Source organism: Tursiops truncatus, chromosome 15 (assembly GCF_011762595.2).
Source record: "Tursiops truncatus isolate mTurTru1 chromosome 15, mTurTru1.mat.Y, whole genome shotgun sequence".
In the NCBI taxonomy this organism is placed as follows: domain Eukaryota; kingdom Metazoa; phylum Chordata; class Mammalia; order Artiodactyla; family Delphinidae; genus Tursiops; species Tursiops truncatus.
Window position 1 is genome coordinate 39,884,367 of NC_047048.1, and position 25,031 is coordinate 39,909,397.

At 42.9% G+C, this 25,031-nt stretch overlaps 2 protein-coding genes and 1 long non-coding RNA gene across 12 annotated transcripts in view; 2 read left to right on the plus strand and 1 right to left on the minus strand.

Moving 5' to 3' along the window:
- The window catches only part of LOC117308213 (uncharacterized), a 33,961-nt gene extending 15,423 nt beyond the window's left edge, over positions 1-18,538 (plus strand). For 2 of the 3 annotated variants that reach the window (XR_012326192.1, XR_012326191.1), the window contains 2 exons: positions 12,964-13,037; positions 17,247-18,538. This is a non-coding gene — a long non-coding RNA (uncharacterized lncRNA). Of the gene's footprint in view, positions 1-8,809; positions 9,255-12,963; positions 13,038-17,246 lie in introns of those variants that run through there. The other variant, XR_004522155.2, reaches the window with a different exon arrangement.
- Positions 18,539-19,435: 897 nt separating this feature from the next.
- On the minus strand, positions 19,436-23,694 carry LOC117308210 (uncharacterized). Its single transcript, XM_073792624.1, has 3 exons — positions 22,023-23,694; positions 20,953-21,061; positions 19,436-20,377 (listed from the first exon to the last, which is right to left on the minus strand). Exons 1-3 carry the CDS (start codon positions 22,849-22,851, stop codon positions 20,266-20,268), a joined length of 1,050 nt encoding a protein of 349 aa, XP_073648725.1. The 5' UTR covers positions 22,852-23,694; the 3' UTR covers positions 19,436-20,265.
- Positions 23,073-25,031, plus strand: part of SLC24A3 (solute carrier family 24 member 3) — a 460,451-nt gene continuing 458,492 nt past the window's right edge. For all 8 annotated transcript variants that reach the window (XM_033840346.2, XM_073792619.1, XM_073792622.1 and 5 more), the window contains exon 1: positions 23,073-23,526. In XM_033840346.2, the coding sequence (XP_033696237.1) occupies positions 23,073-23,526 (454 nt within the window). The remainder of the gene's footprint in view (positions 23,527-25,031) is intronic.

Genomic DNA, 25,031 nt, shown 5'->3' on the forward strand with positions numbered 1-25,031 from the left:
CTCTGCCCATTTTAAAATCAGATTATTAGGGGGTTTTTTCCTATTGAGTTGTGAGTTCTTTATATATTTTGGATACTAATGCCTTATCAGATATATGATTTGCAAACATTTTCTCCCATTCTGTAAGTTGCTTTTTCATTTTGTTGATGTTTTCTTTTGCCATGCAGAGGCTTTTTAGTTTTATGTAGTACCTATTTGTCTTATTCTTAATTGATATTAAAGTATAACTGTTTAATAGTAACAAAGTATTGGATGATTATAGTATATGGATACATGAAATGAAGGACAGCAATGTTATAAGGATGAGAGGGAGGAATTGGGAATATTCTGTTATAAAGTAGCAGCACTACATGTGAAGTGATGGTAGCGTTATTTGAAAGTGAACTTAGATTAATTGCAAATGTTTATTGCAAACTCTAGGGCAACCACTAAAATTTTTTAAATAACATAATCTGTATGCTAAGAGAGGAGAGAAAATGGAATAGTATAAAATGCTTAATTAAAACCAGAGAAGGCAGGAAAGAGGGGAAGAAAGAAAAGAAACAAAACCAAATGTGATGAATAGAAAACAGTTATAAGCATGGTAGGTATTAATCTAACTATATCAGTAGTCAGTAAATGTGAATGTTCTAAATACCAAATCTAAAAGACAAAGATTGTCAGAGTGGATAAATAAACAAGATTCAAATATACCTTGTCCACCAGAAATTCTCTTTAAATACAAAGGCTCATAAAAGTCAAAAATAAAGGGATAGAGAAAGATATATCACGTTAACATGAATCAAAAGAAAACTGGAGTTAACTACATTAATTTCAGGTAAAACTGACGTCAGTTCAAGAAAAAAATGTCAACTATAAATAAGGGCATTACAAAACAATAAAGGGGTAAATTTCCCAAGAAAGCATAGTAATCCTGAGTGTGTATGCATCTAACGTCAAAATATGTGAGGCAAAAATTAATGGAATTTCAAGGAGAATAGAAAAATCCACTATTACAGTTGATGACTTCAGCACCCCTCTTTCTGTAATTGATAGACAAAGCAAGTAGAAAAGCAGTAAGGACGTAGTTGATCTGAACACCACCATCAGTCACCTTGACATTTATAGAATACTCTTTCCAATAACAGCAGAATACACAGCCTTCTGAAGCCTACGTGGCCCTTACACTGACTGACCATGTCCTATGTCATAAATCACACCTTAACACGTTTAAAAGAATATAAATCGTACAAAGTATGTTCAGACCACAATGGAATTAAACTGGAAGTCAATAACAGAAAGGTAGCCCCCAAATCCTATAACAGTTGGAAATTTAAAAAAAAAACCAAAACACTTCTGAATAACACACAGGTCAAAGAAGAAATCTCAAGAGAAATTTACAACTATTTTGAACTAAATGAAAAAGAAAATACAACTTGTCAAAAATACACATTCCTCACTGTCACAGCCATCATGCTAGACTCCCAGAGAGTAGCCTGTGCTCTTCCAAGAATAAGGGTACTTCTTCAGTAAAGCTGGCATCTAATCCCCATGTAAGGATCTGACTCAGTCACAGAAATGATACGTTCCCTTCTGAGGTGGCTAGGGCACACAGACGGTCCTTGGTAGATCTGAGGGTCAGGCACACTGTGGTTGAAAACTTCAGAGAATAAGCTTTTGGAGAGCTTGTTCCATACAGAATGTTCAAATGCTGTCTCGTTTTTTTGTTTGTTTGTTTTAATAGACACCCTAACAAAGCTATAAAACTTTTCAGATCGTAAATTTAAAATATTCTAAAAGTGACTTTGCATCCCCCAAAGGTCTGAGCCTCTAGTCTGCTAGTGCTTACTTAGGCATTTTGAGTTCATTTGGGTTTCACAGGAAATGTGGGCACAAAGTGTAAGGATACATCAAAGTTTAGCTTTGACCTCAATACTAGGCTCTGCTTTGCTTTTTGGCTTTTCCAGGTCGTAATCTTCGGAGGTCTAATTCATCTATTTCACCACTCTATTTTGTAACCCTATCTTGTGTTTGATCGATGATCATGTGATTGTATAGAGACCACATATCTAATCAGGAATGATGCCACTTTTCCAATGCTGATTGGAATAAGACACATCTTTTAGATTTATCTTTCATATTTGAATATTTTTTTCCAGATATAGACAAGCATTTCAGATGTAGCTGGAGCTTAGAGCGAAAAGTCTCCAAATTTTGAAATTCTGTTGAAGTATAAATACTTTACTTATAAGAAGGTATTAATAAGAGAAATAAAATACTGCCTGCCTTATCAGTAAACTAAAGATGTCATCACTAGCCATTGCAGCCACCCTCCCACCACACCTCAGGGTGAGCCCTGAGGGAACTCAGGAAGGAAACAAAGAATACCTGCCATCTAGCAGCCATCAGACTGCAGCCACACTCCAAGGGTGCAGCTTGAGGAAACTCAGGATGTAAAAACGTAGATAGCTGAGATGCATATCAAAAGAAAGATTTCAGTGAACCCAGGCTGTCGCATCTTCCCATATATAGAAAAGTGCTAAATTCCTTAACTTGAGATGTCTTGTTTTCTTTAATTAACAGTCATCTTTTGATGTTCAGACTACCTGCCCTTTGTTGCAAAACTCCCATGTATCCTGGCTCCCCCATTCCCCTCCTCAAAGCAGTTTTCTCAGGGTTACTTGAGAAGTTGCCTCCTGGGCTTGAAGTCCTAAGAATGTCCACCGAATAAAACATATGTCCGCCGAATAAAACATAACTCTCAGATTTTAGGTTGTAAATTTTTTTAGTCCACAAATGTATATTTATTGTTATAAGAGTAAAGTGTTGTAGTGATTAACGATCACTGAGAGTCATTAAACTTATGTATAAAAGTAATTAGTATTTTCAGACATTTTAACAAGAAAAGAGATTGGTAATTATTTGAATTTTTAAAAGAGAATTTAAAATTTTAAAAATTAAAAAATCTTTAGCTAAATAACTGTAATATGGCCAACCTTTTTATCCTTTCTGAGCAAATGTTTATAACAATTTGAATAATAATTGTATTAGTATGTTTGAGCTGCCATAACAGGATACTAAAGACTGGGTGGCTTAAACAGGAATTTATTTTCTCATAGTTCTGGAGGCTGAAAGTCCAAGATCAAGGTGCCAGAGGGTCAGAGCTCTCTTCCTGGCTTGTAGGTGGCCACTTCCTTGCTGTGTCCTCACATGGCCTTTCCTCTATACATGTGTTCCTGGTGTCTCTTCCTCTTTTTTTTTTTGGCGGCACCATGTGGCATGTGGGATCTTAGTTCCCTGACCCCGTGCCCCCTGCAGCGGAAACTCGGAGTTTTAACCGCTGGACCACCAGGAAAGTACCTCTTCCTCTTCTTATAAGGACCCTATTGGATTAGGGTCCCACTCTTATGACCTCATTTAACCTCAGTTATTCCTTAAAGATCGTGTCTCCATATACAGCCATACTGGGGGTTAGAGCTTCAACATGTGTATTTGGAGGGACACAATTCAGTCAACAATAATAATATAATGTAAGGGAAATAATAATAATAAAATGTTGTACCAGCATCCATAGCATTAAATGAAATTAACTTTATGAACTGTATTCATTTTTAGTTACTTAATGCCATATAAACTACAAGAAAAAGTCTTTTATGGGACTTCTCTATTTCTTATGATGACAGATTAAAAGCAGAACTTTAACTTTGCTACCTCAAGATTCACAGGGAAGAAAAAGATTCAAAAACTGTGATAAAACATCTTCAATCCAAATGTAATAAAAAAGAAAAGAAAGAAGAAATACTTTGAAGATTGTGAGACACATTGTTGTTACTTATAAAAATTCAAATCAACAGAATCCCAAGTGCCTTAAGAAGAAGATTCTTTAAATTTTTGAGTTAATAGGAGCTTAAGTTGTAAACAAAATATGTTAAGATAATTGTTTTAGATTGCAGTCATTCTCAGTAACTGTAGATGAAGCCATGGATCCTATGTGCAAAGTTCCTTCAAGAATATTATAAAAACCTTTTACTGAATTAAAAAATGCTATACTCAAAAAGATCAAAAATTATTTAATGTGCCACTTCCATATCTTGCATCAGGCATTTGAAGTTGAGTGGGATCAGTCCTCTGAGTTTATTCTTCTCTTTTAATATTGTATTGGTTATTCTGGGTCTTTTGCCTCTCCATATAAATTTTTTTGTTGTGTTTTTTGCGGTACGTGGGCCTCTCACTGTTGTGGCCTCTCCCATTACGGAGCACAGGCTCCAGATGCGCAGGGTCAGCATCCATGGCTCACGGGCCTAGCTGCTCCGTGGCATGTGGGATCTTCCCGGACCGGGGCACGAACCCGTGTCCCCTGCATCGGCAGGCGGACTCTTAACCACTGCGCCACCAGGGAAGCCCTTCTCCATATAAATTTTGAAATCAGTTTTTCAATATCCAAAAAATAACCTGCTGAGATTTTTGATTGGAATTGTATTGAATCCATAGATGAAGTTGGGAAGAACTGACATTTTGACAATATTGAGCTTCCTATCCAAGAATATTGGAATATCTCTTTATTTATATAGTTCTTTGCTTTCACCAGAGTTGTGTGGTTTTCTCACATAGTTCTTATGCATTTCTGTTAGATTCATGCCTAAGTTTTTAATTTTTTGAGTGCTGTAAATGCTATTGTATTTTGAATTTCATATTCTACTTGTTCATTGCCGGTATATAGGAAAGTGATTGACTTTTGTATATTAACCTTGTATCCTGCAACCTTACTATAATCATTTTTTCCAGGAGATTTTTGTTGTGTATCCCTTCAGATTTTCTACAGACACCATCATAACATCTGCCGGAAAAGACAGTTTTATTTCTTCCTTCCCAATATGTTTACCTTTTATTTCCTTTCCTCTTTTTTATTGCATTTGCTAGGATTTCTACTATGCTGAAAAGTGGTGAGAGTGGTGAAAGTGGACATCCTTGCCCTTTTCGTGATCATTGTGGGAAAGCTTATCGTTTGTCACCATGAAGTATGATGTCAGCTTCGGAGTTTTTTGTAGATATTCTTTATCAAGTTGAGGAAGTTCCATCTATTCCTAGGTGGCTGATATTTTTTTTATCATGATTCGGTGTTAGATTTTGTTCAGTATTTTTCTGCATCTATTGATATGATCATGTGAGTTTTCTTCTTTAGCTTGTTGATGTGAAAGATTATATTTATTTATTTTTGAATGTTGAACCAGCCTTGGATACCTGGAATAAATCCCACTTGGTGATGGTGTATAATTCTTCTTATACATTCTTGGATTTGATTTGCTAATTTTTTTGAGGATTTTTGTATCTGTATTCATGAGAGATATCAGCTTGTAGGTTTCCTTTCCTGTAAAGTAGTTGTCTGGTTTTGGTATCATGGTAATGCTGGCCTTGTGGAATGAGTTAGAAAGTCATCCCTCTGTTTCTATCTTCTAGAAGAGATTGTAGAGAATTGGTATAATTTCTTCCTTAAATGTTTCATAGAATTCACCAGTGAATCCATCCAGGTCTGATATTTTCTGTTTTGGAAGGTTATTAATTATTATTATTTAAACATTTAAAAAATAAATTTATTTTATTTTTGGCTGCATTGGGTCTTCGTTGCTGTGTGCGGGCTTTCTCTAGTTGCAGCGAGTGGGGGCTACTCTTCATTGCGCTGCGCGGGCTTCTCACTGTGGTGACTTCTCTTGCTGTGGAGCACGGGCTCTAGGCATGTGGGCTCAGTACTTGCAGCACACAGGCTCAGTAGTTGTGGCTTGTGGGCTCTAGAGCGCAGGCTCAGTAGTTGTGGCGCATGGTCTTAGTTGCTCCGCAGCATGTGGGATCTTCCCAGACAGGGATCAAACCCATATCCCCTGCATTGGCAGGCGGATTGTTGACAACTGTGCCACCAGGGAAGTCCCAGGTTTTTAATTATTGATTCAATTTCTTTAATAGATATAATCATATTCAGATGGTCTATTTCTTCTTGTGTGAACTTTGGCACATTTCAAGGAATTGGTCCATTTCATCTAGGTTATCAGATTTGTGGGGATAGAGCTGTTCTTGATGTTCCTTTATTACCCTTTAATATCCTGGGATCAGTAGTGATGACCCTTCTTTCATTTCTGATATTAATCATTTTTCTTCTTCTGTTTTTTCTTAATCAACCTGGCTAGAGGCTTATTGATTTTATTGATCTTTTTGAAGAGCTCATTTGATTTTGTTGATTTTCTCTATTGATTTCATGCTTTCTATTTCATTGATTTCTGCTGTCATTTTTTTTCTTTCTTTCCTTCTGCTTCCTTTGGATTAAGTTCATTTTTTTTTCCTAATTTTCTAATGTGGAAGGCTTTTAGATTTTTCTTATTTTTTAAATGTAAGCATTCAGTGCTATAAATTTCCCTGTAAGCACTGCTTTCACTGTATCCCACAGCTTTTAATAAGTTGCATTTTAATATTCATTTCATTCAAAGCATTGAAAAAGATTTTTTTCTTGAGATTTCTTCTTGACTCATGTATTATTTGGAAATGTGTTGTTTAATCTCCAGATATTTGGGGGACTTTCCAACTATCTTTCTGTTACCAATTTCTATTTTAATCCAGCTGTGGTCTGAGAGCTTACTTTGTGTGATTTCTGTTCTTTTAAATTCATTAAGGTGTTTTTTATGGCCCAGAATGTGATCTATCTTGGTGAATGTCCATGTGAGCTTGAGAAGAATGTGTATTCTCCTCTTGTTGGATGAAGTAATCAATAGATGTCAATTATACCCAGTTGACTGATGGTGCTGTTGAGCTCAACTACGTCCTTACCGATTTTCTGCCTGCTGATCTGTCCATTTCTGCGAGAAGGGTGTTGATGTCTCCAACTGTAATAATGAATTCATCTCTTTCTCCTTACACCTCCATCAGTTTTTGACTTGTCTATTTTGACACTCTGTTGTCAGGCACAAACACATTAAGGCTTGTTACATATTCTTGGAGAACTGACCCCTTAATCATTATGTAATAGCCCTCCTTATCCCTGATAACTTTCCTTGATCTGAAGTGTGACTGGTCTGAAATTAATACAGCTACTCCTCTTTCTCCTTATTAGTGTAATCATGGTATATCTTTCTCCATCTCTTTATTGCTAATCTATGCATATTTTCATATTTTAAGTGTGTTTTTTAGAGACAACATATAGTTGAGGATCCACCTGACGATCTCTTTTATTTGTTATATTTAAACCATTGGCTTTTAAAGTGATTATTGATACAGTTGGGTTAAGATCTACCATATTCGTTATAGTTTTCTATTCGTTGCTCTGTTATTTTGTTCCTATTTTTGTTCTCCTCTCTGTTTCTGATGTTTCTGGGGTTTAGTTAGCATTTTATATGACAATTTTTTCCCTTTCTTGGCATATCAGTTATACTCCTTTTGGTGGTTGCTCTAGAGTTTGTAATATACATGTACAACTAATCCAAATTCACTTTCAAATAATGCTACCCTCCTTCACAGTTAGTGAAGATATCTTACGGTAACAAGATGATCCTAATCTTCCTGTTCATTCCTGTATCATTGCTCATTATGACAGTAATTCACATATATATATTAATATATCTCACAATCAAGTACATTGTCGCTGTTATTATTTTAATGAACTGTTGTCTGTTAGCTCAATTAAGAATAAGAAAAATAAAAGGTTTTATTTTACCTTCACTTATCCTTTCTCTGGTGCTCTTCCTTTCTTTATGTAAACCCAAGTTTCTGAACTATATCATTTTCCTTCTCCCTGAAGAACTTCTTTTAACATTTCTTGCAGGGCTCATCTACCGGGAACAAATACCCTCAATTTCTATTTGTCTGAAAAAGTCTTTCTCCTACACTGTTGAAGGATAATTCTCTAGTGTTCAAAGTCCCAGGTTGGAGTATTTTTCTTTCAACAATTTAAATATATCACACCACTCTTGTCTTACTTCCATGGTTTCTGAAGAGAAATCAAATGTAATTCTTACCTGTGCTCTTCTATAGGTAAGGTGTTTTTTCATCTGACTTTCAAATTGTTTCTTTCTTTTTGATTTTCTGACATTTAAATATGATATGTCTTAGATGGTTTTTTGGCATTTTTCCTGCATGGTGTTCTCTGAGCTTCCTGGATCTGTGATTTGGTGTCCAGCATTAATTTGGAGGAAATTATCAGTCACCATTGTTTCAAATATTTCTTTTCCTTTCGCTCTCTCTTCTCTTTCTGGTATTCCCATTATGTGTATGTTACACCTTTTTGTAGTAATCCCACAATTCTTGGATATTTGGTTCTGTGACTTTTTCCAGTCTTTTTTTCTATTTGTTTTTCCATTTTGGAAGCTTCTACTGACACATCCTCAAATTCAGAGATTCTTTCCTCGGCTGCATCTGGTATACTAGTGAGCTCATCAAAAGCATTCTTCATTTCTTTTATTGTGTTTTCAATCCCTTGCATTTCTTTTAGATCCTTCCTTAGAATTTCCATCTCTCTGCTCCGTTGCCCATCTGTTCTTACATGGTTTCTACTTTATACATTAGAGCGTTTTCTGTATTAATCATGATTGTTTTAACTTGGTCTGAAAATTCCAACATCTTTTGTCATACTCAGTTTGATTTTGATGTTCATTCTGTCTCTTCAAACTGCATTCTTTGTGTTTTAGTATGTCTTGTAATTTTTTCTGGATAGGCACGATATCCTGGGTAAATAGAACTGCCATAAATAGGCCTTTAGTAAAGTGGTGGTGAGGTGTAAGGGGAGGGGAAGCATTCTACAGTCCTGTGATTAGGCTTCAGTCTTTCAGTGTCCTGTGTCTCTGACCTGTGACCTTTGTAAGTGCTCCTCAGTTCCCGCCCCCCACTCTCTTAGGTGGGACAGATGGCTAGAGTGGGGTGGAGTTGGGTATTTCCTGAGTCGTCTAGGCTCTGATAAATCCCCAATAGTTTAGGCTCTGATAAAATCGTTTCTCTTGAGGACAAGCCTGATTAAGAAGAACAGAATGCTCTGTCATATTTCAAAGGGCTCCTTTTCCCCTCCCCATGCTAGAAGCATGAGGAGATTTTCATTCAGTATCACTGTGAAGATCTGGTCAAGCCCCAGGAGGTAAAAATCACGAAAGTGTAAGATCCCTCCTGTGACTACCCCACCCCCTGGACTTTTTAACTCTCAGATGTGTCCACCCTGAGCCTCCAGTGGTTCATCAATTACAGTTTGTATTTTCTGCCTCGGTACTGGGTCCCTTCGAGGTTTGTGCTCAGGGATTTCTGCTCTGGTAAGTTGTGATTTTCTATATTTGCCTGTCTGTTTCTTTAATTTTGAGGCCAACAGTTTGCCCTGTGACCTCACTTCTCTTAATGGTTCTTAAAAGAGTTGTCGATTTTCCAGTTATGTTATGTTAAAAGACATAAGTCAAATTGTTAGGAAAGAGTGACAACTTCCAATCTCCTTATATGCTGAACTGAAAACTGGAAGCCCATATCCATGTAGATTTCAGGATCAACTTGTTTTTCCTTTTTTAAAAAATAGATTTATTTATTTATTTTCCATCTCTGTCTGTGTTAGGTCTTCGTTGCTGCACGTGGGCTTTCTCTACTTGCGGCGAGAGGGGACTACTCTTCATTGTGGTGTGCGGCCTTCTCATTGTGGTGGCTTCTCTTGTTGCGGAGCACGGGCTCTAGGCATGCGAGCTTCAGTAGTTGTGGCTCGCGGGCTTTAAAGCACAGGCTCAGTAGTTGTGGCACATGGGCTTAGTTGCTCCACGGCATGTGGGATCTTCCCAGACCAGGGATTGAACACGTGTCCCCTGCATTGGCAGGCAGATTCTTAACCTCTGCACCACCAGGGAAGTCCAGAATCAACTTGTTAATTTCTGCAAAAGGGCAGCTGAAATTTTAACAAGTATGGCTTTAAATCTGTAGATCAATTTAAAGAATACTGCCATCTTAACAATACTAACTTTTCCAATCCATGAACACAGGCTGTCTTTCCATTTCTTTAGGTCTCTTTAGTTTCTTTCAGTGATGATTTGTGGGTTTCCAAGGACTTGTTTTGCTAAATTTATTCCTAGTGTTTTATTTTTTTTGAAACTATTGTAAATGGAATTATTTTAAAATTTTATTCTCAAATTGTTTATTATGGTGATGGAAATTCAATTGATTTTTGTATGTTGATTTTGTATCCTGCATCCTTGCTAAACTCATTCACTAGCTTTAATACTTTTTGTGCAGATTCCTGCCAATAGAGATACTTTGCCCTTTTCAATCTGGTGCCTTTTATTACTTTTTCTTGCCTGAATGCCCTGGCTAGGACCTCCAGTATCATGCTGAATAGAAGTTTTGAGGGAAGATATCCTTTTCTTTTTTCCCAGTCTTAAAGGGAAAGCTTCTGTATTTTACTATTATGATGTTTCATAGGGTTCTTCATAGATGCCCTTTGTTGTTTTGAGGAAGTTCTCTTCTATTTGTAGTCTGTTGAGTATTTTTATCATGAAGGAATGTTGGATTTTGTCAAATGGATTTTTGAATGTCAAACCAATCTTGTATTCCTGGGATAATTTACACTTGCTCATGGTGTATAATCCACTTTGTATGTCAGTAGATTCAGGTAGTTAGTATTTTGTTGAGGATTTTTTCATCTATATGCATAGATTTTTTTTTTTCCCCCGGGTGATGTCATTGTCTGGTTTTGGTATCAGAACAATACTGGCCCAGGGACTTCCCTGGTGGCACAGTGGTTGAGAGTCCGCCTGCCGATTCAGGGGATGCGGGTTTGTGCCCCGGTCTGGGAAGATCCCACATGCCGTGGAGCGGCTGGGCCCGTGAGCCATGCCCTCTGAGCCTGCATGTCCGGAGCCTGTGCTCTGTAATGGGAGAGGCCACAACAGTGAGAGGCCTGCGTACCGGGAAGAAAAAAAAAAAAAAAAAAAAGAGAGAAAAATACTGGCCTCATAGAATGAGTTGTAAAATTTTCCCTCCTCTTCTATTTCTGTAAGAGTTTGTAAAGCATTCATTAAAATTCTTCCTTAAACATTTGGCAAAATTCATCTGTGAAGCCATCTGGTCCTGAGCTTTTCTTTGTGAGAAGTTTCTTCATTACTAAGTTTACCTCTTGTTATAGGTCTATTCAGATATTTTATTGATTCTTGAGTCAGTTTTGGTAGTTTGTGCCTTTCTAAGAATTTGTGTATTTCACATGGATTATCGGATTTCTTGGTATACAATTGTTCACAGTATTTCCTTATGATTTGTATTTCTGTGGTGCTTGTAGCAGTGTCACCTCTTTCGTTCCTTATATTAGTAATGTGAATCCTCCCTTTTTGAGTTTTCTGGTCAGCTTAAAGGTTCATCAATTTTGTTGATCTTCTCAAAGAACTAAAAGAATCTTTTAGTTTTATTGATTTTTCTCTATTTTCATAATTTTACTTATTTCCACTCTAATCTTTATTATTTCCTTCCTTCTTCTGGCTTTGAGTTTAGTTTGCTCTTTTTGCTTTTTGTAGTTTCTTAAGGTAAGATATTAGATTATTTATCTGATTTCTTTATTTGTTTTTAAAAAATATAGGCATTTACAGCTGTAAATTTCCCTCTAAGACTGCTTTAGTCACATCTCATAAGTTTAGGTATGCTTTTGTGTGTGTGTGTGTGTGTGTGTGTGTGTGTGTGTTTTCATCCAAGTGTGTTTTCTATTTTGTGTGTGCGTGTGTGATTTCTTCTTTGACCAGTTGGTTATTTAGCAGTGCCTTGTTTAATTTTCATCTATTTGTGAATTGCCCAATTTTCCTTCTGTTATTGATTTCTAATCTCATTCTATTCTGGTTAGAGAACATACTTTTCATGATTTTAATTCTTTTAAATTTGTTTAAACTTGGTTTTTATTCTAACATATGGTCTATTCTGGAGACTGTTCGACGCATAATTGTGAAAAATATATTTCCTGCTGTTGTTGGGTGGAGTGTTCTATAGATGTCTGTTAGGTGTAGTTAGCTTATAGTGTTCACATCTTTTATTTCCTTGTTAATCTCCACTATAGTTGTTCTATCCATTATTGAAAGTGGGCTACACAAGTCTTCAACTATTATTTTTGATTTGTCTACTTCTCTATTCTCTTATGCCATATTTTGCTTCATGTATTTTGGGTACTGCTGTTAAGTGCTTATACATTTACAATCATTATATGTTCTTGAAGGATTGACACTTTTTATTATTATAATATGTCCTTTGTCTCTAGTAATAATTTTTTTGCCTTAAAGTCTATTTTATTTGATATTAATACAGCCACTGAGCTCTCTTTTTCTTACTTTTGCATGGTAATCTTTTTCCCACCCTTTCAGTCTCAACCTGTTTGTGCCTCTGAATCTAAGGTGTGTCCCTTATAGAGAACATATAATTGAAGGATACTTTTTATTTCATCCATTCTGCCCATCTCTGCCTTTGAACTGGAGAGTTTAATCTATTTCCATTTAATGTAATTAGGTAGGATTTATATCTGTCATTTTGCAATTTTTTCTCCCATTTTTCTATTTTTTATACTTTTTGTTTTCTATATGTCTGATGTTTTTGTTTCTCTACATTTTCATTATTGGAGTATTTTGTGTTAAATAGATATTTTCTAGGGTTTCATTTTCTTGTGATTTATTCTACTTTTAGAAAAAGTTATTTTCTCAGTGATTGTTTTGGGGACTATAATTAACATCTTAACAATATCTCAGATTCATACCACCTTAAATTCAGTTGTATATAAAAATTTTGCTCTTATATAACTCCATTCCTTCCCCCAGTGCTGTTATTACATCTTTATACATTGTGTTACCTTCAACACAGATAGCTATAGCTTTATACAGCTGTCTCTTAAAACATTTAGTATAAAAAGGTTACAAACATACATTTGTAGTGTCTTATATATATACCTATGTAGTTATCTTTATCATGCTTGTTATTTTTTCACATGAATTTGAGTTACTCTCATGTGTCCTTTTATTTTAGCCTAAAGGAATCCCGTCAGTATTTCCTGTAGAGCAAGTCTGCTAATGAAGAGTTTCCTGTTTTGTAAAAATCTGGTAATGCCTTAATTTCTTCTTTATATTTGAAGGATAGTTTTGCTGGTTATAGAATTCTTGGTGGACAATGCTTTTCTTTTAGCACTTTGAGTTTGTCATCCCACTGCCTGCTGACTTCCATGATTTATGATGAGAAATCAGTTGTTAATCTTATTGAGCTGCCCTTGCATGTAATGAGTCACTGCTCTCTTACTGCTTTCAGTATCCTCTTTGTCTTTCAACACTAGGAAGTTTACAGCTCTGACTTATCCTTCTCCTCCTACTTGCTCAGAGCCTCAAGTCAGCCAGAAGTGAGAACTCAGGGCCTTCTTGGGTCATTCCACAGCATGGGTACAGCCCTGGGCATGCACACTGTCCTACACATGTGTGTGGCTTTCCATAGTCCCAGGAATACTGGAAGTTTTCAAAGCCCTCTATGAACATCTTATTCTGTAGTTTTTGTTTCTAAGCTTTTGGTTAACCTAATGTTTGTCCCTTCTGTTAGTCACTGCCATAGGCAGCTATGATGTGAAACAATTGTCACTGATTGTTTTAACAAATTTCCACAGGTAGGAAGCTGTTTGTCTTTAATGAACTCTAAGTCAGGTCAAATAAAGAGAGGTCTTCTCTGAACCACCAGGCATGTCCAGTAATGACAACTGCCCCTTCCACTGGCTGCTAGGCTGCTTGTTCTCACTGTGACTGTGGGCTATTTGTTTTAAGGCTACAGTGGAGCTGAGACATGGGGGTGGGAACAGGGCAAGTTAAAATGCTACGAAACTTGCTCTTCTTATTTAGCTTCAGTCATTTTTTCTTGACTAAATGCCCCTCCCCCAAGATTGCTGGTTAATTTTCAGAGTCCTGAAAAAGTTGATTTTAATTATTTTCCCAGTGTTGGCATTACTGTTATGGAGGGAAAGATTTTTGGACATATTCCCTTTACAATTCTTCTGCTCATGGAACTTTAAAGAGCCAGTGAAACACTGCCCAGGTGAGATTTTGCAGCACAGTAGAACATCTCAGTAATCGTATTACATGTGATGATTACTATAATGAGGAACTCACAAAGATCAAAAGCCTTTATGCTTGTGACCACCATGGGAGAGGTTAGCAGTTCCTCCTACCAGAAAGTTGAATTTCCTGTTAACTGTATGTCATACAGTTATATACATACAGTTATATACATACAGTTATATACATACAGTATGTTATATCACCACTATGAGTGATGATATAATAGCTCTCTATCTTAGAGAGAAGAAACTGAAACTTTTATGATTAAGGAAAAAGGCTCCTGGGGGTTTTGACATTCTCCTAATCCTACATATCATTGGAAAACCCAGAAATATCTCCTGGTTCCTTTCAGCCCTGTTTCTAGCAAAATATTCACTCATAGTTTTGGAACCAGAGATTGTTGCTTAGGAAGGAATAAGCATGATTGACATGTGGAGCAAGGAGCCCTTGTTGTAACTTCAGTGCCTCTGAGGTTTCTCTTAAATACAAAGAGAGAAGAATGCATGTTTTAAGAACAAAACCAAACACCTTTGAAGCATGAGGTTTTCAAATTGGTCACCAATAGCATAATACCCAGGAAGTCTGACCAAAGACTTCTCCAGGAAAACTATTTCAAGGGATCAAAGAAAAAAAGGTGTCTATCAAAAGAATTTGTTAATACTAAACAAAAAAATGGATGACTTAAAAATAAAAAATGCCATCTATTTCATTGTAAATAATTACCTCAGCTTGACTTACGCACTTTACTAACACTAGGTTTGGGATCGTGTAGGCAGTTAGTTATTAGATTTTCCCACTCTGAACAGCATTCTTGTCCTTTAAAGGCACAATTCTAAGTCTTATAATCCTTGATTCCTTAACTGGTAGATTCATATCTATGGAGAGGTTGTGAAATCTTATCTAGGAGATCTTGAACTTGAGTGTTGCACTTGCAGCTCCCTGGGATTCCAAGATAGGATAGAACTACAACATGTAGAGGGGCCCTTTTGTTTTTCTGTCCCTGCCCCTCATTTATTATTTGAACATAGCTCCCCTCCCTTCTCAAATTCCCAGCCTGCTCATGCACACTTAAGTCTCCTCCAGTATTTATTAAATACCTCAGGGAAATGGTAAGTAACTTTTTATAAAATGGTTGAATACCACAATAATCATTGTTGGGGACAAGATCCACCAATGGATGCTAAAATTAATGGGTGAAGTTTTGAGGAGAAGCAAGTTCACATAGTTTCAAAGTCTTACCTCCCTTGATATAATGCACTGAGAATTCACCATCATTTCATTGCCAAAAATGTTTGACCTCATGCAAATCATGAGAAGACATTAGACAAAACTAAATTGGGAAACAGTCTACAAAATAAACCATCAGTACTCCTCAAAAGTGTCAAGATCATGAAAGATAAGGAAAAACTGAAGAACTGTCAGATTGGAGGAGACTAAGGAGAAAAAAAATAACTGAGTGGAATTTGGGAGACTGGATAATTCTATCTGGAACAGAAAAAGGATATTAGAAGAAAGAGTAGATAACATTTGAATAAGGTCTGTATTTTAGTTAGTAGTGTTATACCTGTGTTAATTTTATAGATTTGATTATTGTACTATAGATACCCAATATAATAACCTTAGGGGAAGTTCAGAGGGGTCTACAAGAACACCGTACTATTTTTGCAACTTTCTGTAAGTTTAAATTTGTTCAAAATAAAAAGTTAGAAAAAACATTGCACACAATTTTTAGCATGTCAAAGGACTATTTTTTCCATTCCTTTGATCATTTTTTGTCATTCTACTCAAAAACTTGATATTTTTGGATATAATATTCTAATGAGAATATAACTAATGCAGACGATGGGTGGAAACATTTTGAAAGAAACTAAAAAGTATTATACCAACGTAAGGTTGTATTCTCAAATTCTTATGCTGCTTTTTCAGTTTAATTTACACCCTGTTTTGTGTTTAAAATGCATTGTACACTGGTGGTGTTGTGAACTCACATAGTTTACGACAGGCATGGGATTTAACTTAGAAATTCTTCTTTGGAATACTTTCCAGATTGGAGGGACTCGCTATTCACAGCTGAACGGTTAATGGTGTAGCTGGAATTTTTATTCCTTAGGGACTTCAGAATCTATTGCTTGTAGACTAATTTAAATGCTCAAACATTAGGAATTTGGTTTTGTTGGTTTTGTATAGTTAAGAAGTGTTTAAAAGCAAATGAGACACGGAAAGTTGAACAAAATAAAATGGTACATGCCATCTTGAGAGTTATAATTTGTAGTTAGCCATAACTAGGGGAAGTTATGAAGTCCCAGTCATCTCATCTAAGAGGAAGTACCAACCGAGTCCATGCTTCTCCATCTTAACGTGTACAGAAATCTTCCGTGGATTTTATTAAAATGCAGATTCTGACGCAGCAGGCGCCCAGTGGGCTCCGGGATTCTGCATTTCCAGCCAGTTCCCAGGAGATGATCCTGCCACGGACGACATTGTGAGTGGCAAGAACCTAAATGGCTGGAAAGGACACGCTATGTATGAGTCCTGTCTACTGCAGGTGTACATTTTCAAAGTGGATTTAGTTTTAAACAAGTGAAACGTTTAAGTACCTTCAGGCAGTGCAAGCGATAGCAAAATTTTGAGGAACTCTCTCCAATGAAACAAAGTCTGGAGGAAGGGAGTGCTGCGTGTGACGCCCCAGTCACCCCAATGTCAGGCGTTGCCTGAGCAGAAACTCGGAAGGAAAGAGACTGGATTCAGTCTGAGATGAAGCTGAACCAGTCCACGCCCTACCCGTAGGGTGGAAGCAAACACATCCCCAGGAGCATGTCTACCACCGCCACCAGGGGGCGCGCCGCCACAGCTTTTCCAAGCCGGCGGTGTGGACCGTCAACCTCACCTTGGGCGGCGCGGGGACGAACCGAGATAAGGAAACGGATACAGCACCTTACGGTGGTGGTGGGGCCATCCCACTGTCTCAGAACCTGACTCCGGGTTTCTCCGGTGACAGGGACTTGGTGATGGGTAATGTGTGAACAACTCTTAGGATGTTACACTGGCGTTTGAGCTGGGCATGAATTGAATCCAATTCCAATCTGCGGTTAGATTCCAGGTGTAAGGGAGGCGGGGTTTGCGGTGGGGACCCTCACGCGGATAACACAGGGCTGTTAAAATGAAAAGAGCGACTGACTTCAGCATCTTTTTGTTTTGAACGTTGTGTGTCTTCAGAAGGCCTCCTGGCTGCAAACATCCTGCCGAGGAAGGGCTCCCATCATCTTTCTAGTTATCATCGAGGGAAGAAACGGCCTGCACATAGATCTGTGGACCAATTCGATGCACAAGTCCGGCTTCCTGAAAAGGCCGACCCCCCCCAGGGTGGGCTGCTCTCCTCGGCCATCTTCCGGCCCCTCAGAAACCAGCAGGGGCGTAGGGCAGCCAGAGGAGCGCTGAGAGCATGGCTCACGCAGGCAGGCGGGGCCCGTATCAGACTGTGTCAGTTCCCTTAATTTAAGTCAACTTGTCTTAACTACTTACACATGAACAGATTCTTTTAATTGTTCCTTATTTTTTAAATTAGAGAAATAGGACCTGCTGATGCCAGAAAAATAATTCTAAAAATAAAAAACAGTATAAAAGTGAAAGTCCCTCCTCATTCACTAACCTCCACCCCAAATCCTGAAAGCCCACCTCCAGAAGTAACCATTGCTGCAGACATACACTCAAGTGATTTTGCTGAACTTGGCAAAAATGACATTATACAATTCATAAAGCAGCTTGCTTTTGCCACGTAAGATGCATATTGTAGTCTATCAGGATGAGTTTTGAAACTTAAAAATGATCAAACGTTTTACAGATCTGTCTTCTTGATTGAAAACAGGATTCCTAAGCCTAATGTTTATATGTTAACAAAAATATGCCCCCAGGGCGCTTCTTAGCTCCCCCTGCCACACTCAGCATCCTGTCTGCCCTAGTTTACAGTGACAAAATGAAATGAGTGGGGTTTACATACATGTTTTCTTTCCGAATTTCTGATAGAATGAGCAAATTGCTCAAATATTGAATGCTTAATTTTTGTCCTCTGAGGATTTAAAATTTTAATCTCTTTATTATTTTCCCTGGCTTTGGATTTTTTTTTAAATAGGACTTTTTTTTTAATAGCACTTGTGTGAAACAGGAGACAGATGTAGCCATAGCTATAGGATATGCTTGTTTACTCTCTGTTTCTTCCAAATAACCAAAATAAGTCAATTAAAAATATTGACAAAAAGGGGGAAGGTAATATATTTTTCCTTTTTAGATTTTCTCTCCAGGATCCACCAAAAAAACATGCCAAGCTGTCCCTTTCTTTTGAACAACAGAGCTCAAACTTGAACACAGAAGAATCCCTGGAAGCTTCTGAATGATGGAGATTTCCAGGCCTCCTGAATCCCATTTCCTCAGGATGGGCTGGGAATGGATGTTATTAACAAGATCCCTTGTACTTTTTATGTCTACCGACATTGGATTGAAAGGATCCTCCATGGCTCTGCCCCAGCGGGGGGCGGGGGGGGGCGGTGGCAGGGGAGGGAATCTTTCCTGACGGTACCTTAACTCTACTTTCCTCCCATTTAGAAGAAACAGGGGATGGAAAGAATGTACATGGACTGGGTTGTGCTTTTTCCATTAAAAGCTGCCTCCAAATTTTATGCTCACCTTAGGAATTCTTCTAGGCTTGTCTTGAAAAGCCTAACCCCCTAAGTTTGCCAGGTGACCGGCTGTCCTGCAGTTACCCCTGGGTGGTGTAACCGGTTTGAGAAGCAGCCCATGACTGTTTCAGTTTCAGCTGAAGTTCCTTCTAAAACAAGCCAATCTGGGAGGTCACTTGTCTCTGATCCAGAGGCAATGGTTTGGTTATTCTTGGCTTACGCTAAACTTGGAAAGGAGCTGAAGCATCAGGTAAAAAACAACCTCCACCTACGCAGCACGAGAAAGAAACGATCACAGCTCTACACACCGTGTGGAAAGATCCCACAGAAACAAGGTTGAGCAAAAGCTGCCTCCGTTCACCTGAAGTTCAAGGACAGGCACCCATGACCCAGGGTGAGAGAGAGGCGGGAAGAGGGGTTACCGTCAGAGGGTTATCGCCTGGTGGGGGTTGGCACGAGGGGGACTTCAGGGGGGCAGAGAACGTCCTAAGTCATGATCTGGAACCTAAGTACATTGTCCATGCATAGATAAAGTCATTGAGCTAAATGTTAAAGCTGTGTGCAGGTTATTATACATAAATATACTTCAGTAAATTAAAAAAAAGATGATGGGCAGTTCTGACTATGACAGTGGTCCACTAGGAAAAAAATCTCTACAGTCACATCCATGTAGTGAGTCAAAATCACTCAACAAATGCCAATCATTGGGGAAAAAAATAAAATTGGAAACAATTATAAAGTAACTGATTCACTTTACTGTACACGTGAAACTAACACAACATTGTAAATCAACTATACTCCAATAAAAATTAAAAAAAATAAAACAAGCAGTTTCTTTTAAGTCCATGTCTAACTGAACTATTAAAAATCCCGTGAGCCCCACCTTGCCGAGAGGGTGCTCTCACACACCTCCTGACCTGGAGTGTGGACACATGCACCCACAACTAGGAGTGAACGTTTTGTGCTCTTTGAAATGCCGACAGCTCAGGAAGCGGCTAAAGGAGCAGTTTTACCAGCTTTTTGATGAGGGCATCAAACAAGGATGGGGAAGGGATAAGTGGTCAGGCGCCCCTTGGTGAAGCTGGGGTTTTGTTGGCATCTGAGTGACTGATGTTGACCAGACCAGGCCTGGGATGGGAGGCCTGGGAGTTTGTGTCTAGGCAGACATGAAGGGGGTGCCACTCCCGAGGGCTGTCCCAGGGTCACCCATGCAGGAGTCTCTCCCTGTTCTCCCATCCACCGACACTCGGCCTTATTGTGTTTGGAGGTGTTCTATGAACACTTAGCGTCTGTCCTCTTTGCTCAGATTTTGTCTCCCTGTGAGAGGCGGCCACAGCCAGGAGGCTGACTTGTTGCCGCACCAAGCAAGTGGCTCCCCTGATCTTCTCCTCTCCTCCGTCCCCTCCTCCCTCTCCATTGGTGGCATTGTCTGGTGTTATAGAGGCACAACCCTGCCTTGTTGTGGGAACTGCTCTGTCAGGTCTGGGCGCTCTTGGCAGGGGAGGCTGGAGCCTGGGAAGGAGGCCGGAGGGCACAGAAGACCCTGGTGGTCTGGGCCTCACTCACTGGGCTGACATCAGCACGTGCATGTGGTCCTTGGTGACGGAGGCAGAGCGATGAGAAAGACAAACCACTTCTGTGCCCTCGTAACCGGTCCAAAGTCTCTGCATGGAACTAAAATTGGAATGATTTTAGGAGGTAACAACCGGGGGCATGGACGGTGACCCCAGCATCCAGCCCAGGGTGCCAGGCCAAGGAGGCGCCGTGCATGGCTCTTGGAAGGGTGCAGGCCCTGGCACATCTTGGGGTGTTGCTTCTCTTTCCAAGCAAGCGAATTCTCAGACTAATGTATCAGGGCCTGGAATTTTCTCCCTGAGGCTCTTTGCACAAAATGTGAGATCAAATGCAAACAGATTAAGAAATAAAAGGCAAAAGCTGCCTCGGGATTGATGAGGCTCCTGATGGTGAAAGATAAATAGCACATGAGTTATTTCAGCTCCCGTTCCTTCCAAAATTCCGTTTCCTGGGGGAGCTTCCAGAGACTGGGAGAGGGCAGGGAGGACAAAAATAACTGTTTTCCTGGGACGAGGAGCCCACGGGGGGTTCTGTCTCCCTCCTCCAGTGCTGCCAGAGGACTTGACAGCCTGCTGCCCCCAACCCTACCCCCGCCCCCCAAGCATGCCTGCTGGAGGGAGGGGGTGCTTCCCTCCTGCGTGGGGAGCCATCCCTGTGCCGGGTGAGGGACCCACCGGCCGAAGGTGCTGTCAGGCTGGGGACCGGAAGTGCCTATTTTTCTTCTCTGGGTGGTTGGCTTCTCAGGGGTCTTTGTCTCTGCTACACCCCACTTTGCTCTGAAACCTGTCAAAATGAATATGAACTAAAAATCATTACTAGGCACCCCGGGAGTGATCTCTCATCTCTCTGTCTCCCTCCCCTCCCCCAACCTTCCTCCCTTTCTTCCCATCAGTGCAGGTGCGGAGAGCATTTCCAGGGAATTGCCAACTCCTGGTTTCTCCCCTCCTCCCTCCTGCTCCCTCCCCCGACACCTCTCCCACCCCCAGATTACACAATTCCTTGTGCCTGTGGCTCATTCCCTAACCCAATTAGTTCCAGATTCCCTCTCTCACTTTTAGTTTTCCTATTTACACGAGAAAAAGCGATTTGAGTGTCTTTCCCGGTTAGTTGAATAAAGGATAGTATTCCAAACTCCTAAACTTTCCTGTCTATGTCTCTGAATGTTGACGGAGAACCACCCTCCCCCGCCTTCAGCCTGGGCAAACTTCCACGGTTTAAATCCTCCTCGGTACCTGGTAACCAACCAGAGTGGGAGTGAAGGGTCAACCACAAGGGGGTCGTAGGAGAGGTGCATCCCGGAAGACACCAGGCCGAGAAAGGAGTAAAGGAATGATACGCCCAGGAAGCGAGATCTTCCAGGCTTGTTGGGTGAAATGACCCCTCTGTGGTAAGGAAGCCACCCAGGAAGGACTGTTTTGTGCTTTGCCATCACCTGCTGTCCCCAGATGCTGTTGGGTGTCATCTGGGAGGCATGAGCCAGGAGGTCACCCACAGGTGGGAACACACTTGGACTCTGTGGGTCCTCCCAAGACCTAGGAGTGGAGAACCCTGTACAGAGCTTCCCTCCTTCCTCCTCACCTCCCGGACCATCTGCATGCAGCTAGATTTCCTGATATGACCGGACTCCACGGAGAAAGTCACCTGGATTTCAGTGATCCTCTTTTGAACAAGCCCTTCTGTTTTCAGCCCTACCTCCTCCTTGGGGCTAGATCCACCATCCCAACCAGCAGCCCAAGCCAGGTACCAGGGAGGAAGCCGGAAACCCCAGGAAGGAGGGTGGGTGTGCCTGAGACCACTAGATGTCCTCTCTGCACGGGGCACCTTCTGCAGGGCTGCAGGTGACGGCTGGAGCAGAACTGGGGGCAGAGGAGTGGGGGGATTAGGGCTCTGACCTCAGGGGTGGGGGCAGGCAGGGGCCTCCTCCCGAGGTTGGCTGGGGACCCTAGGGCCGCCTTGACCCAGGACAGGGCCAGCTGCCCACCTTCCCTCAGCCACAGCCCTGGGCTTGGTCCAGGACGATCGCGAGTGAAGTGTGAGCCCGGGCCAGAGGGGGGAGCCAGGACATCCTCAGTGAGCCAAGAGCCTCCGGGGAGTCCTGTTCCAGATCCCGAGCCGGGCGCGCAGGGGGATCCCCGCAAGGGGGCGGAGGGAAATCCAGGAGGCCCGCGGGAGGAAGCGAGCCCGGCGGCCGGGCGCGCGCACCCAAGCGCACTCGCGGCGCCCCTCTCCGGGCACAGGGTGGGGAGGGGGCCGGAGAGACCCTCGGCTCCTCTGAAAGTTTCGGGCGAACCCTTTTTCCCAGAGAGCTGCCTCTCGGCTGCGCGTGTGTCCCGAGAGGGGGCCTCCCGCGCCGGCACGAGCGCAGGACCGCGCGCGGGGCTCCCTCCCCGGCTCAGTCTCCTCCCCACGCGCCCCCTCTCCGCCGGGCTGGCCAGCGCCGCCGCGTCCCCGCCGCTGCCCCCCGCCCGCGCCCGCGCCCGAGCCCGAGCCGCCGCGTCGCCGCAGGCTGCCGCCTTGCCCCGAGCTCCCGGCGCGCTCGGCCCCGCTCGGCCCCGGCCCCGCGCGCGGACCATGGAGTAGGCGGACGGCCCCGCGACGCGCTCCCGCAGCCCGCGAGGCCGGAGCAGCCCCGGTGGCCTCGCCCGCCGGCCGCGTTGGCCCGCGGCGGGTCCTCCTCCCGCTGGTCCTCCCCGCTCCTCCTCCTCGGCTGCCGCCGCCCCCGCCTCCCGGCCGCCCCCGCCGCCCCCGCCGCGCCGCCGCCCGAGGCCGAGCGCGGACGCCGAGCGTGGGAGCCATGGAGCGCGAGGAGGACGGGGACCCCGAGCGCCGGGAGGCTGCGGCGCGGGCCGGCGGCGACAAGGAGGAGGAGGAGGAAGAGGAGGGACTGAGCGACAGCGACGACGAGGACGAAGACCGGGAGACCCGCGGCGGCCGCCAGGAGGAAGAAGAGGAGGCGGCGGCCGCCGGGCGGGAGCGCAGCGAGGACGCGCCGCCGCCGCCGCCGCCGAGCGCGGAGCTGCCTCCAGCCGCCGTGCCCGCCGCGGCCGCCCGCGACCGGAGCGGCCGCCGCCCGCCGGGGCCCCAGCCGGGGCCGCTGCCCTGCCGCCCGAAGAGGATGCCGTCGCCCGACGAGGAGGAGCGCGAGCGTCGCCGGAGCCGCCGGAGGGACCTTCTGCTGAGCCAGATAGGCTTCCTGGCCCTGGTGGCGCTGCTGCTCTGGTCGCTGTCGAGCATGCAGGACCACGACGGTGAGTGCTCGCCGCCCGCCCCGAGTGGGCGCTGCGGCTCCGGCGGTGCCGGGCTCCCCGGCCGGGCCGGCGGGCGGGGGTGCCGGGCCGAGGACGCCCCCTGCCCCTCGGAGGGGCCCCGGAGGCGAGGACCACGCGGTGGGGCCGCGGCAGGCACGCTGGGCGCCTAGCTGCCCTGGGAACCCTCACCTGTGCCTCCCGGCTCTGCCCTTCCTGCCACGAGCGGGAGGGACTGGGGGCGGCGGCGGCGGCGGGGACGGTTCCCCTAAACGAGTGCCCCGTGGCCAGTAATAAAGTTGTCCTGGTGAGCTTTGGGCCCCTGTGCGCCGTGACCACCTGTGTGTACTCCTTGGCTTGTGGAGGGAGGGCTGGTTGACTGGTGAGCATACAGTTCTCGAAACCTCTCAGGCGGGATGGACCGGGTAGGAAGCTCCATCCCCGCCTTTCCAGAACAGGTGCGGGGAACTCCTGATAGGACAAAGTGCTGGCCCCCGGCTAGGGTTTGGGACTGGTTCTCTTCCATTGACCACTCGCTGGCAAGACGGATCCCTTTTGTGGACTTGCAGCCGGGGAAGAAGCCATTAGGCTGGACTGTCCCTCATTTTGTTCACTGCTCTCAGGGTGCCCTGCGGTGGGAGCCCCCTTTACCCACAACTTTTGTCTTATTTTTGTCCTTGGCCTTTCTTGAGCTGAAATAGACCTGGTGGAGGAATGTGCTCACAACAGTTGTTCACGGTAAAGAGTTTGGACCCTGGGTGTGCAGCTGTCAAAGAAACGGAGGAAAGTCTTGGAAGAATAACTGTTGTAAAACGGTTTTATGTCCCGGCCATTCAAGTGGCACGGTTCCTGGGAAAACAGCCATGGAAATGGTCGTGAGGAAAAGCAGTCCCAGATACAGGCTTTGGTGTTAAGATAGACGGAGCTCCAATACAAGGTGTTATGAAGTGCAGAATGAAGGCATTTGGATAGTGATGGTCAAATATTTTTAAGGGTGCTATCAATTAAAATAGGGACCTCCCCCAGTTGAGTGTCTCGTGCCTGGTGGGGAAAGCAGATGGTCGGTCTTGGTCCAGGTCTTAGCCGACTTCAGCATATATGGTAAAAGGAGAGAGCCTGTCCTGGTCTTCAGTGGAGCCCTTGAGACTCCCGGGTTCTCTCCACTTCTCCTGGATCCCAGACTCTCTGGCCATGAGGACTGCCCTCAGGAAGGTGACCGTGCCGGGTGAGGGAGGCTCGACCTCTCCAAGGGCAGAGTCTGACCTGTCGAAAGCAGTTCCTGGCCGATTCTCGGAAAGAGGCTTTTCATTAACCCCCTTTTCATCTTCTCAGTTTTGATGAGTGCAAAGCCAGTCCGTACTTCATGCCACCTTTGGAAAGGGGAGTTCCAAGTCACTTACGTGCCGGCCATTTTCCTGCAGGTTGGGGTTCTCTGAGCCATCGAATTCCACCACTTTCAAGGCTACAAAAGACATTTTTCTGGATAGAGGATGTGACCCAGGTGGTTA